The following is a 14,560-nucleotide window of genomic DNA, read 5'->3' as shown; positions in this document are numbered from 1 at the left end:
TCAATAATCCAATAAATGACTTCAGCCCTATGGGCTCTGAAAATTATTTTTGGTTGAACTCTTTACAGTTTTCTGGGCAATCACAATCTTTAAAAACCCTGGCTTGCTGATACTTATTTTCTTTTTTGAAAATTCATTAAATATAGTGACAAATTTGCTAAGTTCACTTTGCTGTTGTAGCTTAGTAATAGTAGTATTCATAAACTGTATTTAGAAAAGGACAATTTACATGAATGTCACCGTTTGATGCGCTGTAACAGATCATAGCAAAAGCTAATTCACATCTGTAGTCCCTGGACAGGTTACAAATATGGATGTACAAGACAATAACAAAATAAATCACAAGATGTAGGGTTAGGGTTAGGTCACCAGCATGCAGGTTTCATGATCTTCAGCAGAGCAGTGAGTTGCAGAGTCAAACTGAGGATATGGTGATGCTGGGCTGAGATGGATGATTTGTGTAGCAGAAGTTTACCACATCACAGTTGTATCTATGGAAACCAGGTCAGGCTTTGTAACCCAAAGGCCCCAGAGACATCACATGAAACTTGTGAATTTGAAATGATCCTCCTTGTTTGATGCATTTAGTATAAATTAAGCCTACACTGGTGCTGGCCCAGACTCTTCCCTTTTCTCTTATTAAACAGATTTTTCCCAACAGGTCCACGGCTCAGTGTTTAGCTCTTGTCTGCCACATGACTGATAATCAGAAAGCCATCTTCCTGAGGAAAGTGCTGTCGAGTGATGAAATTCTGCACATGAAAATGAAGTATGTATAGATTTGTTTTCTGCCTTATTGCTGTCAGATGACTTTGTCTGGCTCCTTGTTTCACTGCATGTGTCCTGTATTAGAGCAGAACTCCATGGTAACTGATGCTTTCTACACTTTGTGCTGTGGGTTCAGAGCTCTGGAGGAGAGTCAGCAGGTGGAGGCGGAGAGAGCTCTGGTATTAACTAATCAGAGGTCAGTAAAGTGGCACCAGGAGTTGGCCCAGAAGTTCACCAGAGGTCAGGTGGTATCAGAGGACCTGTCCCAGAATGTTGTAGCAGTCTGTGGAGTCATTCTACCCAAGATGGTTCCGCGGCAGCAGGCTGAGCAGGTGTGTGATCCCCCGCACAGAAACAGCCACGCCCCACCTTTCAGGGTCTGTTTTTATCTATGTTGGCCTCTGCTTTCAGGTGAAGCCGAGCCACCTGGTGCTGGTGGAGTCAACCTGCCAGAATCTGAGAAGGCTGGCTCTGGCCGTGGCGTCCCAAAAGCCTGTGCTCCTGGAGGGTCCGATTGGCTGTGGGAAAACTGCTCTGGTGGAGCACATGGCAGCCGTCACCGGACATACCAACGCTTCAGACATTCTCAAGGTCCAGCTTGGGGATCAAACTGACAGCAAGGTGGGAGACATGACGCTCCATCTCAACCATTTCCTGTCAGCAGAGGGAGCAGGGTGTCTCATCACACTGTTCACTTTCAATACATGTTCACCTGTTCAGCTTTCTGCTGTTCTAGGCTTGTTTTCTTCAGCTTGTCTGTAGTCTTTTGTAAAAAGCGAAATGCCACAATAACTGCACAGCACCCTGGAATAAAAGAAGCAGCAACAGTTGTTTTGGTTTGCAGATGCTGCTGGGAATGTACCGATGCACTGATGTACCGGGGAAGTTTGTGTGGCAGCCAGGAACCCTAACCCAGGCCGTTTCTAAAGGCCTCTGGATCCTTCTGGAAGATATTGATCATGCACCTCTGGACGTGGTGAGTTCAAAGTATATTTTGGCTTTTGACGATTATTTATATTAAATTAAAATGATTTAAGTTCATTTTTGCTGCACAAAATGAAGCTAAATGTGTTTTTCAGATTTCTGTCCTCCTGCCTTTGATGGAGAATAAAAAGTTGATGATTCCAGGTCGGGAGGATTGCATCGAGGTTGCTCCTGGATTCCAGTTCTTTGCAACCAGAAGGTAAGAATATAAATACAGCAGTCTTTATAGCTTGGCTTGAAGTAGAAATGCAGAACTTGTCTGGAAATCAAATAGTTCCTTCTTTTTACTTGTTTTTTTAAATTATTTTAAAAATGGTAAAAACTAACTCCCCTAGGCAACGTCAGCCAAAACTATTTGGGACATTCAGGTTACTGGCTGATGGTTCTGAACAAGTTAACAGAAATAACCCCAATCTGTTTGAAATAGACGACGTTCTAGTTGAAGTTAGAAGTGCAGATTGTGTGAGTTGCTATGCAGGAGTTCATGTGAGTGTTACTGTGGACTTGCAGGATGTACTGCAGTGGTGGCAACTGGCACAAGCCTCAGAACTCTCATGCAGCACTGCTGGACAAGTTCTGGACCAAGCTGCAGATGCGTAACATGTCCCACGCAGAACTCAAGAAGGTGAGTGTGGAGAGTTTCACTGTCTGTAGCAACAGCACATTTAATGCTGCTTCACTTACATATACTGACCCTGGTCATACAGCAGTGCTATAGGTTACCGTATAGTGATTCCAGAGGTGTCTGTTGTCTGTTCCCAGCTCAACCTGTCCCCTGTCTGCAGGTGCTCATCCACAGGTACCCCATGTTGGCAGTGGTGTCAGACCGTCTGCTGGACATCTACTGCCAGCTGACCGGTGAGAGACACTCTGAGGTGGACACCAGCACAGAGGGACAGCAGGACAAGCCTGAGGACAGAAGTACATCGCTGGAGGGGAGAGCTCTGTCGATGAGGTGAGGGTCATTAAACCAGCAACCCCACCCCACCTTTTAAGTCTTGGTGCCTGTATGTGCCCTCACTTTGCTTTGCCTTCTACATCCATTCGCCATCCAGAGTTAAAAAGTCACTAAACTTACAAGCCCAGTACTATGTTGTGTGTCTGAAAGTCTGAGGCTTTGTCTACATGTAGCCAGGTTTTTACATATCTCTGCCTCGTGGTTTTAAAAACACTCAGCACCAATTTGATTGGCTTCATCAGCCTATCAGATTGGTGTCAGGAGGTTAATTTGTATAGACATATACTGTAGGTTGAACTACTTTCAAATGCCTTATTAGAATATAAAGTTAATAAACGATGATAAGAGATTGGTGATTGGGAATTACGTCAAAGCAAGTATGTGGACATATTGTTTCTTTATTTGTCGCAGACTATATAATTGGAGTTTTTATAAATAATAATAATTTCAAGTGATATTAAACTGAGTTTTTGTGTGGACGAAAGACTAAGACTCGCAAAAATGTATTGTTTTCCCAGATATGTGTCTGCGCATAGATGAGGCCTCAATATAGCAACAAAGTTGCTAAGTTCACAGCAGTGGGTGACTCTTGTTAACTTTTGTGTGACCTGTTGGTAACAGTCAGCCCTCACTCTATTGCAGAGCAATAGAGGACAATGTCTGATGTTCAGATCTTTACAGAGTTAGATAAAATCAGTGGATAAGATCCGCTTCCCATCTAAGTATCAACTGATGACGATCTCCCCAAATTAAGGAAATCTCACCAATTTATCGGCCGGTCGATTTATAGGTGCTCCCTTAGAAGTATATACACTTAAAATATTGACATCCTGGCTTAGTCATAATGTTATAAAATCATCATGACGTCCCCCCAGGCACATCTACCAGACAAACTGAAGCTCAGCTTCTCCGGGTTTAATTAGCTTTCTGCTGCTGCAGAGTTCGATACCTTATTGATTGAACCGCTCTGTGGACGATGGGATGGAGTCACCCTTTCTCTGGATCCCTGCTGCACTCACTCACTCACTCACTCACTCACTCCCCATCAGCTTATCATTTCAGTTTTTAGATGCATGTGATTGTTATGCATAGTGTTTCGGGTCATTTAAAGTTCATGCTGCTGACCATGACACATTTACTGCAGCTCTTTACTGAAGTCAGATCCAGATGTGACCAGCAGATTCAGGTCACATCTGGATCTGCTGGTCATAATTCCAGCTTTCTCTTCCAGAACAACAACTTTTCAATCAATCAATCAAGTTTATTTGTATAGCACACTTCAGCAACAACACAGTTCAAAGTTCTGTACATCATAAAAACACATTGTTGTGTAAACATTACACTTTGTCTAGTGCCATTATTACACATCAAAATGTTTATTAATGTGTCATTATGTTTCAAAAGCAACGCTAAACAGGTGGGTTTTTAGTCTAGATTTAAAGGAACTCAGTGTTTCAGCTGTTTTTCAGTTTTCTGGAAGTTTGTTCCAGATTTGTGGTGCACAGAAGCTGAATGCTGCTTCGCCATGTTTGGTTCTGGTTCTGGGGATGCAGAGCAGAGCAGAACCAGAAGACCTGAGAGGTCTGGAAGGTTGATACAACAGCAGATCTTTAATGTATTTTGGTGCTAAGCCGTTCAGTGATTTATAAATTAACAGTATTTTAAAGTCTATTCTCTCACTGTAAGGACTCTAGAGCTGGTGGGATGTTTTCTATCTTCCTGGTTTTAGTCAGAACACCAGCAGCAGCGCTCTGGATCAGCTACAGCTGGAAGATTGATTTTTTTTTAGACAGACCTGTGAAGATGTTGCTGCAGTAACCGATGTGACTAAAGATAAACTCATGAATGAGTTTCTCTAGATCTTGCTGAGACATTATTCCTCTAATCCTGGAAATGTTCTTCAGGTATGAAGAACCAGAAGAACATTTCCACTTATGTATGAACAGCATATTTCTGTTTTCAATTAAATTTTTCGTACATGTTATTGATATGTTTGTGGGAATGAGCGATTGTGTTTGTCCTTTGATGGACCTCAGATCAGACTTCAAATACAGTTGAGGCAACAATTATTGATCCCTCTGGCAGATTTAGATTTTTCAGTGACTTTCCTTCGACCAAGATATTTGTTCTTTAATAGGAAATGAGGCAAAAGCTAAAATGATGTAAAAGAAGTTTGAATTTGAGGGGGGAAAACTTTTTATTAATAATGGTCTTTCTATCCATCCAAATAATTGCATGACAAAAGCCACTGTATTTATTCCAAACAAGTCAGAAAGAACTCATTGGTCAGTGCATCTCTAGACTGTCACCCATCAGTTGGATGCTGAAGTTCATCTTTTCTGCTGCCGTGTGTTCCTGCTGTTCAGGGACCTGCTGAAATGGTGCGAGCGGATCAGTGTGAATTTTGACAGCGCCTGCCCTGCCACAGCACAGCGAGTCTTCTTAGAGGTCAGTATGCTTTGACCTATTTTTATTCTTTTGTTCAACATGTCAGCTTGAAAAAGCTGTTACCTCCACAATTTCTCCAAATAAAATAAAAAAGTAGATCTGCAGGTATCGTCCCCAAAATCAAACACTGATGTTTCTGTCTATCTTGTCAGGCTCTTGACTGCTTCACAGCCATGCTGTCCCGCCCTGCCAGCAGACTGCGCATGGCTGAGATCATTGGAAGTAAGCTGAACATCTCCAATGAGAAGGTATTTGTTTTGGAAGGATGTTTTTGTTTGGAGAAAAGCATCACCCTTAGAAAGACAAGTCAAGATGAGGAGTTGATTGAGTCAGAATGACCGCTGTCCTGTGTGTGTGTGTGTGTGTGTGTGTGTGTGTGTGTGTGTGTGTGCGTGTGTGTGTGTGTGTGCGTGTGTGTGTGTGTGTGTGTGTGTGTGTGTGTGCGTGTGTGTGTGCGTGTGTGTGTGTGTGTGTGTGTGTGTGTGTAGGCTCAGTACTTCTGCCAGCTGTATCAGCCCGGCGTGTCGCTGATGGAGCTGCAGGCTGCAGTGGGCAGGGTCACTCTGCCTCGGCAGCAGGCCGACACCGTGCAGCTGGCCGTGTAAGTGGGACGTTCCCGCCGCTCACCTCATGTCCACTATGCAGACAGTTGGTTGCTGGTTCAGCGTTCAGCCGCAGATAGAACAGGGCAGACCCCTGCTGGGACATTGAATAAACATCAGATTGATTTTAAACTATTCTGTTGTAAACACAGTCATCTAATGGTTCACCCCAAATATCCCCATTGATCCTTCCCCAAAGCTAAAGTGAATGGGTGATAACCTTTGGCCTAGATACAGAGTAAATATTTTCCAATGGCACACTCCTATCAGTCAAAACATTATGACTACCCATCCAGTATTGAATAGCTTCTCCTAATGTAGCTCTAATCACAAGCATCATGTTTGTATGTGTGTTTTATTATTCAGTATAAGCAGCAGTAAGACATTTGCTGCAACCCGACCCTCGGCTGTTCTGCTGGAACAGCTGGCTGTTTGTGTGGCCAAGGGGGAGCCAGTCCTCCTGGTGGGAGAGACGGGAACAGGGAAGACCTCCACGGTGCAGCACCTGGCCTCAGTCACCGGTGGGTCCACACTGCCTCAGCTTAGCTTCCCAATGATTTGTCAAAGCTGCTCACTGATACTCCTTGTCTGGAATCCCAGGACACAAGCTGTGTGTGGTGAACATGAACCAGCAGAGTGATACAGCTGATCTTCTTGGAGGGTGAGTGACATATCAGAGATGATTAAACATCATCATCAAGTTGAACTAACAAGTCTTCAGTCACTGGACACACTGTCATGTTGATTAAGTCACAGGGGCCAGACATGGAGATTATAAAATAAAACATTACACTTCCTGTTCTCAGGGGGCGTGGCTTAAGTAATGTCACATTTTCTATTTTTATCATTTACTGTATCTACCTGCGATTGTAGTGAAGCACTGTGGTCAGCTGAGGTTGTTGTAAATATTCTAGAGAAATAAACTTTGATTTGACTTGACGCCCCATTTTGATAACTTTCGATTCTCCAGTCCTTATGAGCAAATTGACCAAATGTGAAGTTGATCAATCAAAATCTCTAGGGGGAGTTTGATCAAATTGTGGAAGCTGTAAACAGGCCAAATGGGGTCAAAATTTGGGCTGTTTCAATTTAGCAGGTCTGAATGTTTCCCACATTATGTTTAGAAAGATATTCTTTAAGATATTTTAAGAATATCTTTAAGATATCTTCCTTTATCTTAAAGGAATATAAGAAGAATGGAGGTGCTGCAGAATATGAAGCTCCAGTTAGAAATATTAAAGAATACAGATGAGTAATGCAGTATGCGTTTTTTTTCCATGTAATTGTGCAACCACTATATTTAGATACAAGCCGGTAGACCACAGGCAGATCCTGCTGCCACTGCGGGAGGCTTTTGAGGACCTGTTCTCCCAGACGTACTCCAGGAAGCAGAACCTGACCTTCCTGGGCCATGTACAGACCTGCTTTCGGGAAAAGCGCTGGCAGGATCTGCTTCGACTCATGGACCATGTTTGCAAGTCTGCTCTGGCTAAGGAGCTGCAAGAAAAGCCAGAAGGTAGGGTACAAGAACAAGTAGCAAGTGAGAAGACTTGTGTCAATCATTGATACGCTGATATTTTCTTGCCTGGGCAGATTCCTCTCTGCTGCAGCAGTGGGAGGCTCTGGCATCCAAGCTGAGCCAGACCCAGCAGCAGATCCGAGCCTGTGAGACAGCCATGGTGTTTGCTTTTGTGGAGGTAATACTTCTCGAATACACACACATTCTTGCTCTTACCACTGCAGCAGCTCTCACCATGAGTGTCCTGTAGGGAACGTTGGCTAAGGCAGTGAAGAAGGGCCACTGGATCCTGCTAGATGAGATCAACCTGGCAGCAGCAGAAACGCTGGAGTGTCTGAGTGGGCTGCTGGAGGGCAGTACTGGCTCTCTGGTCTTACTGGATCGTGGAGACACTGGTGAGGCCAGTCGTCATGTTACTCCTTTGTTTTGTTTATATTACATGCCAATCCGCTAGGGGGCACTGTCATACCAGCAGTGCAAATGCATTGGCATTTATAAGAATATAAATGTTATGGCGTTTATACACTTCTTTATGTTATGTGTGTTTCTGTGATGAACATGGTGGAATAAAGTTGACCACATCCACAACAGAAGTTATCTTTACTGACTAACAGTCAGGACTAGCTTCCAGCAACGTTTGATGGAATCAGTTTCCAACACTGGGGAGTCTTGGCTTGAAAACACTCCTCTTTACCATAAAGAAGAAAATGCAGCACATCTACAACTGCCTCCATCTCCTGCTAGAGGAAAGAGTATGCTGCATCTGGTTGTGATTCCTTATATCTGACTTTCCTCCATGACACTTTTTATGAATGAACTGATTAAACTGGATACAGTAAGTTCAGCTGTTACCAGAACAACAAAGAAATCGACTAATTAATATGCTATAGTCTATACTTGGTCTCCTATACTTATGCTGCTGTTCAGGATGATCAGAAATGTCACTAATGTCACATGTGTGTATTCCAGAGCACCTGGTTCGCCACCAAGACTTCCGCCTCTTTGCATGCATGAACCCAGCTACTGATGTGGGGAAAAGGAACCTTCCTCTGGGTCTCAGAAACAGGTAAGCTTTCACTATGACTACTGACTCCAGATCAGTTCATCCTGGAGGCTGAAGCTAACAACTACTGGTCCAAGATGGGCCAAGACCAGAGTGAACGTTTACCATCCTAATACAACTCCAATCCCAATAACATCATAACGGTTAATATGATTGATGGTTTATGACCTTTCAAAGCTTCATTATGCAGTTGATGAATATCTACCCATCAATTGCATGAGTAAATGCATTTACCCATCCCAGGAGCCTCCTACTTCCAGGAGGCCATGTTCAGTACTTGAGCTTCATGTGTGAAACATGTACTCAGAACATAATATGGGGAAAACATACCTCATTATGATTATACATATTATATATTATCAGTCTTTCCACATTGTTTCCATTGTTTGATTTGCAACTCTTCTATCTTCTGGCAGTAGCAGGCTGTGCTCCACTTCTGATACTGACATGAGTGTTTTTCTTTCAAATCTGGCATTTTTATTTCTGTCTGCCTGCATAGCAGTGCTACAACTGAAGTATTGTCAGCATCTTTGCTGCTGAATAAAGAGTATGTTCATGTGTAAAGTTACTGTTGAATTCAGAGTAACCTGGAGCAAAATTGTCAACTCAGAAGTACTTGAGGGCCACACAATAAAAAAAAGAAAAGAAATTGTGGTATGAATTTCTTTTTCTACCAGCTAACAAATATGAGTCAGATTTGTTTGTATGGAAGGTGTGTGTAAACCGTCTTTGAGGAAAGGTAAACAGTTTGCAAATTACTTTGGGCTCATGAAATAAATAGAACCAAATGTAATTTATTGGTAAATGGACTGAACTTATATAGCGCTTTTCCAGTCATTTTGACCACTCAAAGCGCTTTATACTAGAGTCACATTCACCCAGTCGCACTCACAAACACACACACATTTATACACCGATACGCAGATCGGTAGGCAATTTGGGGTTAAGTGCCTTGCCCAGAGGCACATCGACATGTAGCAGGAGTATTCTCATCAGTAAGAGGAATTCTCATCAGTAAGAGGAAGATTTGTGTCTGTATTTATTTAAAAGAGCCTGCTGTGTTTAGCCAAGTTGTTATCATTGATTAAAAGCAGATTTGGTGCACCAAAGTCTGAATTTGAGTAAAGGTTACTAGTTAGATGTGGTACTAGTCACTGTGAAACCAAGGAGAAAACAAAAAGATTGTTTATCAGAAAGCAAAAACTTTGTTTTACCTACAATGTCTTATTGTAAGGAGATTTTTAAAATAAAAAATAATTGTCAAAAAGGGAACCAAATGTGTAAATTGCACACTTTGTCCATTCTCCAGTCAAACCAGTTTATAAAATTACCATTTTAAGCTGTTCTAACTTTTAGTGCATGGAGGGGAAACTGAGAACCTGTAGTTGGAAGGTGAAGATGTTTCTTTTTTTCTCTCATTTTTTCGGACTTGTCCAGATTTACTGAGCTGTATGTGCATGAGCTGGAGAATGAGGGAGACCTGAGGATCCTCGTGTCAGACTACCTCAAGTGCTTGAACCCACCCAAGAGTGTCATCAGTGGTATCATAAGGTCAGCCATAACATGTTATCACAGTTCTTGTTCATTTCCATCTGTTAGTCTGACCATGAACCACTTCAGTCTGCTTTGTTCACTGCAGCACAATCTGCTTTGACTAGATCTCACTGAATTATTGTGGTTGTGCCTCAGTTTCTATCTGGCAGCTCGGCGGGAGGCCTCTTCCCGCCTGGTGGACGGGACCGGTCACAGACCTCACTACAGCCTGCGCACACTGTGCCGGGCTCTGAGCTACGCAGCAGCTAACCCCTGCCTCAGCGTTCAGCGTTCTCTGTACGAGGTGAGGCCAGGCGGCTACAGGGCTGCTCCTTCTTACTGTGGGATGGCAGACGTTTGAAAATCTGTTGTGACATTCCATCCATGACTCTTTTCAGGGCTTCTGTTTGAGCTTCCTCACGCAGCTGGACAGGAGCTCCCATCCTCTGGTCCAGAAGCTGGTGTGTCAACACATCCTAGCAGGGAACACAAAATGTCTGAAACAGGCAAGTCTCAAATTGTTTTGCTTATATTTTATCATATCCAGGGCCTGCTCAATGGCTAGATAAAGTAAACAATTCCATATTTGTAGGTATGCACTGATGTGAAAATTTGGGCTGATATTTTTATTAAATTCGGTGTGGACCACTCCACTTACATTGCCTCTCTTAAATGCTATGCTGTATCACTATCTCTGTCATATGATCAACCCTTTCCCCCTCCTGAAGTGTGGAGATAAGTACCAGCTATCGATATTGGCACATGTTTACTTATCGGACCGATACCGATGTTAATGCTGATATATCATATATCTCTCCATATTTATGCACTGGTAACACATATAAAAAAAAAATGTTTTTTCATGTTTTCATGTTTAAATCTTGATAAATCAATTCTGTAACTAAGTTATTGATATACGGTATCTCTACTGAAGTAGAAATCAGTAGAAAGTTTTCCTAATGACTGGTGTGTTTGGTATGTTTTCTCCAGCTGATCCCAGCTCCACCGGGCCGGACCTGTGTGCAGATAGAGGGCTACTGGGTTCCACAGGGAGAACTGGAGCCAGCTCTGGATCCCAGTTACATCCTCACTTCTTCAGTAAAGCTCAACCTGCGGGATCTGTCCAGAGTGGTATCTGCAGGGTAGGGAAACTTTGACCCAGCCTGACTCTGTCCCAGATGTCCCTGATATTCAATAGCTTGGATCCCAAGGTCAGCTCAGATAATCTGGGCTCTTTGTAAAGATTAAATGTGTCATGTTAGATGTAGTGTTCTCCATCTGCGCTCTGTGTCACTGGGACAGGCCAGACTGGATGAGGATGAGGATCATCATGTTAATATGAGCAGTGATTGAGCTACATACATTGACTATGCAATAGGATAACATCTCACTCTGGTTGAGCACATAATGTGTTGATCTTTGTCAGTTGTGGCACTGACAGAAAAATAAATGGTCCAGTTTTATAAATCTTAGCCTTGAGTTATGCAGTCTGCTGAGAGGTTTACATCCACTCATCATGGACACGGATCTCAGGTTTCTGGACTGGCCTCATTAGTTTGAACTGCTCTATGTGTGACGATGTGGATTCTCTCTAATCCACACAGGGTCAAAATAATGCATACCTGCTGAAACACACCCACTAACATCTGGATAAATATTCACACTTTTATTTAGACTGGTTATTGAATGGGTTTGGAGTACAGTTAAGGTCAGGGTCATTCCAGGATGCCCAGTTCAGCAATGAAACACAGTTCATTTGTGGTAAAGTTCAATAATTTAGAGGTGAACATCATTTTTCATTATTTCATCCAATTTATGCAATGCACCAGAAAGTGACAGTAAACCAACCCCACAGCATGGTGGTTCCACCACCACAATGCTCTCTGGCATTGACCTGGTTCTGGGTTCCTCTGGATTTCCATTCATCCTAAGGGGAAATCTGGGTCAGATATTTGGAAGAATTAGATGTTCCAACAGACACAAACACAAACACACATCCAGACTACAATGGATTAAACACACTAAGTTTAATCTTCTGGATGGACCCTGACATCAAACCTGTTGAACATTTATGCTAAAGGTCAGATCTGTGTCAGGAGCCCAGCCAGTTCAAATGAGCTCTATCAGTTCTGCCAAGAAGAATGTTCAAATATCCATCTGGGATTCAGTCAGGAGTGTGTCACTGGCTGTTTATGGTCAATGTGCAACTTCCTAAGAGACATTTATTGAAAACATGAGTGTATGTATGTATATATTCGAGCACGTGTGAACAATAGAAAATTTGCAATCAATTCACTCAGGTCCAGTTGTGATAAATCCTTGTAGAGGTTTGTTCTACATACGGCTTAGCTCTTGATATCACAGACTGATTTGACTGCTGTGATTAAATGATTTGTGCAGCTCTGGTTGTATAATCTGTCCATTGTGGATCAAGTGCATCATTAAATCCATGTTGAGTGGATGTGCTTATTAGCTTAGTTTCATCCTCTCTCATTACAACGAGCCTCTGCACTCGGCTAATGACTAATCAATGCTGTGTCCTTCCATGTTTGGGCCCTACAGGACGCACCCAGTGCTGATCCAGGGGGAGACGTCTGTTGGGAAGACCAGCCTGATCCGCTGGCTGGCAACAGCCACTGGGAACCAGTGTGTGAGGATCAACAACCATGAGCACACCGACATCCAGGAGTACATTGGCTGCTACTCCTCAGATGACAGGGGCAAGCTGGTGTTCAAAGAGGGTAAGAGTGGTGAAACACTCTTACCATATTGACTTTACGAGTCAATATGATAAAGCTTGTCTAGGCATCAGTTCCACGTGACTGACACAGTGGGACATTTTTATTATTGTGGCATACCTCAAAGTTTTGGGAACATTATTCAAGTTCACAGTCGGGCTGCGCCAAGTTCAGTTCTACAGACGGTCATTGATCTCTACAAAGCTTCACCTGTCGATTGTGATTTTGACCAATACTGAAATTCTTGTCTGAAAAGTCAAAGTTGCTAAGTTGGCAATGGTGGAGTGACTGTTGACCACACAGTCCAGACATGACCTGGTGGGCCGAACTGTCAGTCAGTTTTCTTTCACAGTGATCAGCAGCTGATTTTCAGACCTTTGCAGAGATGGATCAGATCAGTTTTATCAGCTCATCACTCTGGGCTGATTTACCAGGTCATCCCTAATTTATTTTTGGTTCTGTGATTCTGGTCCATTCCCCGTCATCATCCCACTCAGACTTCAGCCTTGCTTTTAGTTTCATAATTTACTTACTTGGTAGTAAATGACATGTGAAATTCTAGATGTGTGAAAAGATATTTAATGTTTGTGCGCTCTTCCTGAGCTCCATGCCCTTAGTAGCATGGAGCTCAGGAAGCTGGTTGTCCTACATGCTGATGTTCACTTATTCAGTTCATTAGATTGAATAAGTGATGTTCTTTTTTGTCTGTAGTTTTTGTTAAATAGAGCTTATTTTTGTTCTGTATGTGAGTTTATGTGAGCTGTAGAACCTGGTGAGACCTACTTGATATGTAGAACCATACCTTTACAAGAGGAAGGCATAAACTTGCGTTGTCTCTTGTCTTCAATTCTTCAACAAGAAGAGAAAAAAATGAAAAATTATCCTTAACTGTTTGGAGAGTTAAGGAATTCCCCAAGAGGTTCATTGTGGAAATCCTCAGATTTTCTGGATTGCATAATAAATGTTGACACTGTATTCAGGTGTCCTGCTTGATGCCATGAGGAAAGGCTACTGGGTGATCCTGGATGAGCTGAACCTGGCCCCCACCGATGTCCTGGAGGCTCTCAACAGGCTGCTGGATGACAACAGGGAACTGTTTGTGGCTGAGACGCAGGAAGTCATCAGGGCTCATCCCAGATTCATGCTGTTTGCAACACAGAATCCCCCAGGGCTCTACGGAGGCAGAAAGGTACGTCATCACATCAGGACAGCTGTTCTGATCTCTGCTCCAGCTGTTGTACTAAGAAAAACCAACATGTTCCATCGCCCCTCCCCCCGCTTCCCTGCTGAGTCTCACGTTTTTTTCCACTTTTCAGTTTTTGATGTGTTTTTAACCCAGACATGCAGTTTGATGTTATTGTCATCAATGAACTGATAAATAAGTCAGATGAGACATTCAGTGTTTTCCTCCCTCCAGTTCCTCATCAGCTCAGTTCATTGTTTCCAGTTGACAACTTGTACAATTGAAGCTCTTTACAGGACGATCAGGTCAGATTCACATAGAGAATCCATTTAGCTCAACTTTAGATCATGTTCATCCAAATCCAGTCTGAGCTTCCAGTCCCATTCAGATCCCATTAGATCCAGTCCAGTTCAGCTGATTGCTAAATGCTCATCTGTGTAAGGAGTCAGTGGAATGCATGTGGTGACAGTGGAGAGGAATCCCAACAGGAAGACAAACTTTGTTCAGCTCGGGGGTTGTAATGGAGCTGGTTGTGTGTCCAGGTTCTGTCCCGGGCATTCAGGAACCGCTTTGTGGAGCTGCACTTCGATGAGCTGCCCAGTGCAGAGTTGGAGACCATCCTGCACCAGAGGTGTAGCTTACCTCCATCCTACTGCACCAAGCTGGTCAAGGTCATGCTGGACCTTCAGGTAGTTTTACCTTAATGTGTGTGTGTACCGGCTGTGTTGATACCTACTGCAGCCTCATATCCCCCCTGTACCTTC

At 43.1% G+C, this 14,560-nt stretch overlaps 1 protein-coding gene across 2 annotated transcripts in view; it reads left to right on the top strand.

Annotated features, from left to right (window-relative positions):
* Positions 1–14,560, top strand: part of mdn1 (midasin AAA ATPase 1) — a 55,411-nt gene that overhangs the window by 1,965 nt on the left and 38,886 nt on the right. For both annotated transcript variants that reach the window (XM_023347220.1, XM_023347219.1), the window contains exons 4-26: positions 662–769; positions 905–1,100; positions 1,180–1,389; positions 1,613–1,744; positions 1,848–1,951; positions 2,263–2,377; positions 2,538–2,707; positions 5,077–5,158; positions 5,311–5,406; positions 5,647–5,759; positions 6,127–6,281; positions 6,361–6,421; positions 7,065–7,276; positions 7,354–7,457; positions 7,530–7,674; positions 8,249–8,345; positions 9,780–9,893; positions 10,032–10,179; positions 10,274–10,381; positions 10,866–11,017; positions 12,438–12,616; positions 13,594–13,802; positions 14,339–14,485. In XM_023347220.1, coding sequence (XP_023202988.1) covers positions 662–769; positions 905–1,100; positions 1,180–1,389; positions 1,613–1,744; positions 1,848–1,951; positions 2,263–2,377; positions 2,538–2,707; positions 5,077–5,158; positions 5,311–5,406; positions 5,647–5,759; positions 6,127–6,281; positions 6,361–6,421; positions 7,065–7,276; positions 7,354–7,457; positions 7,530–7,674; positions 8,249–8,345; positions 9,780–9,893; positions 10,032–10,179; positions 10,274–10,381; positions 10,866–11,017; positions 12,438–12,616; positions 13,594–13,802; positions 14,339–14,485 — 3,157 coding nt within the window. The remainder of the gene's footprint in view (positions 1–661; positions 770–904; positions 1,101–1,179; positions 1,390–1,612; positions 1,745–1,847; positions 1,952–2,262; positions 2,378–2,537; positions 2,708–5,076; positions 5,159–5,310; positions 5,407–5,646; positions 5,760–6,126; positions 6,282–6,360; positions 6,422–7,064; positions 7,277–7,353; positions 7,458–7,529; positions 7,675–8,248; positions 8,346–9,779; positions 9,894–10,031; positions 10,180–10,273; positions 10,382–10,865; positions 11,018–12,437; positions 12,617–13,593; positions 13,803–14,338; positions 14,486–14,560) is intronic.

Source organism: Xiphophorus maculatus, chromosome 15, assembly GCF_002775205.1.
Source record: "Xiphophorus maculatus strain JP 163 A chromosome 15, X_maculatus-5.0-male, whole genome shotgun sequence".
Lineage (NCBI taxonomy): Eukaryota > Metazoa > Chordata > Actinopteri > Cyprinodontiformes > Poeciliidae > Xiphophorus > Xiphophorus maculatus.
The sequence above is the reverse complement of the archived record's forward strand: the minus strand, read 5'-3'. Positions and strand labels throughout refer to the sequence as shown.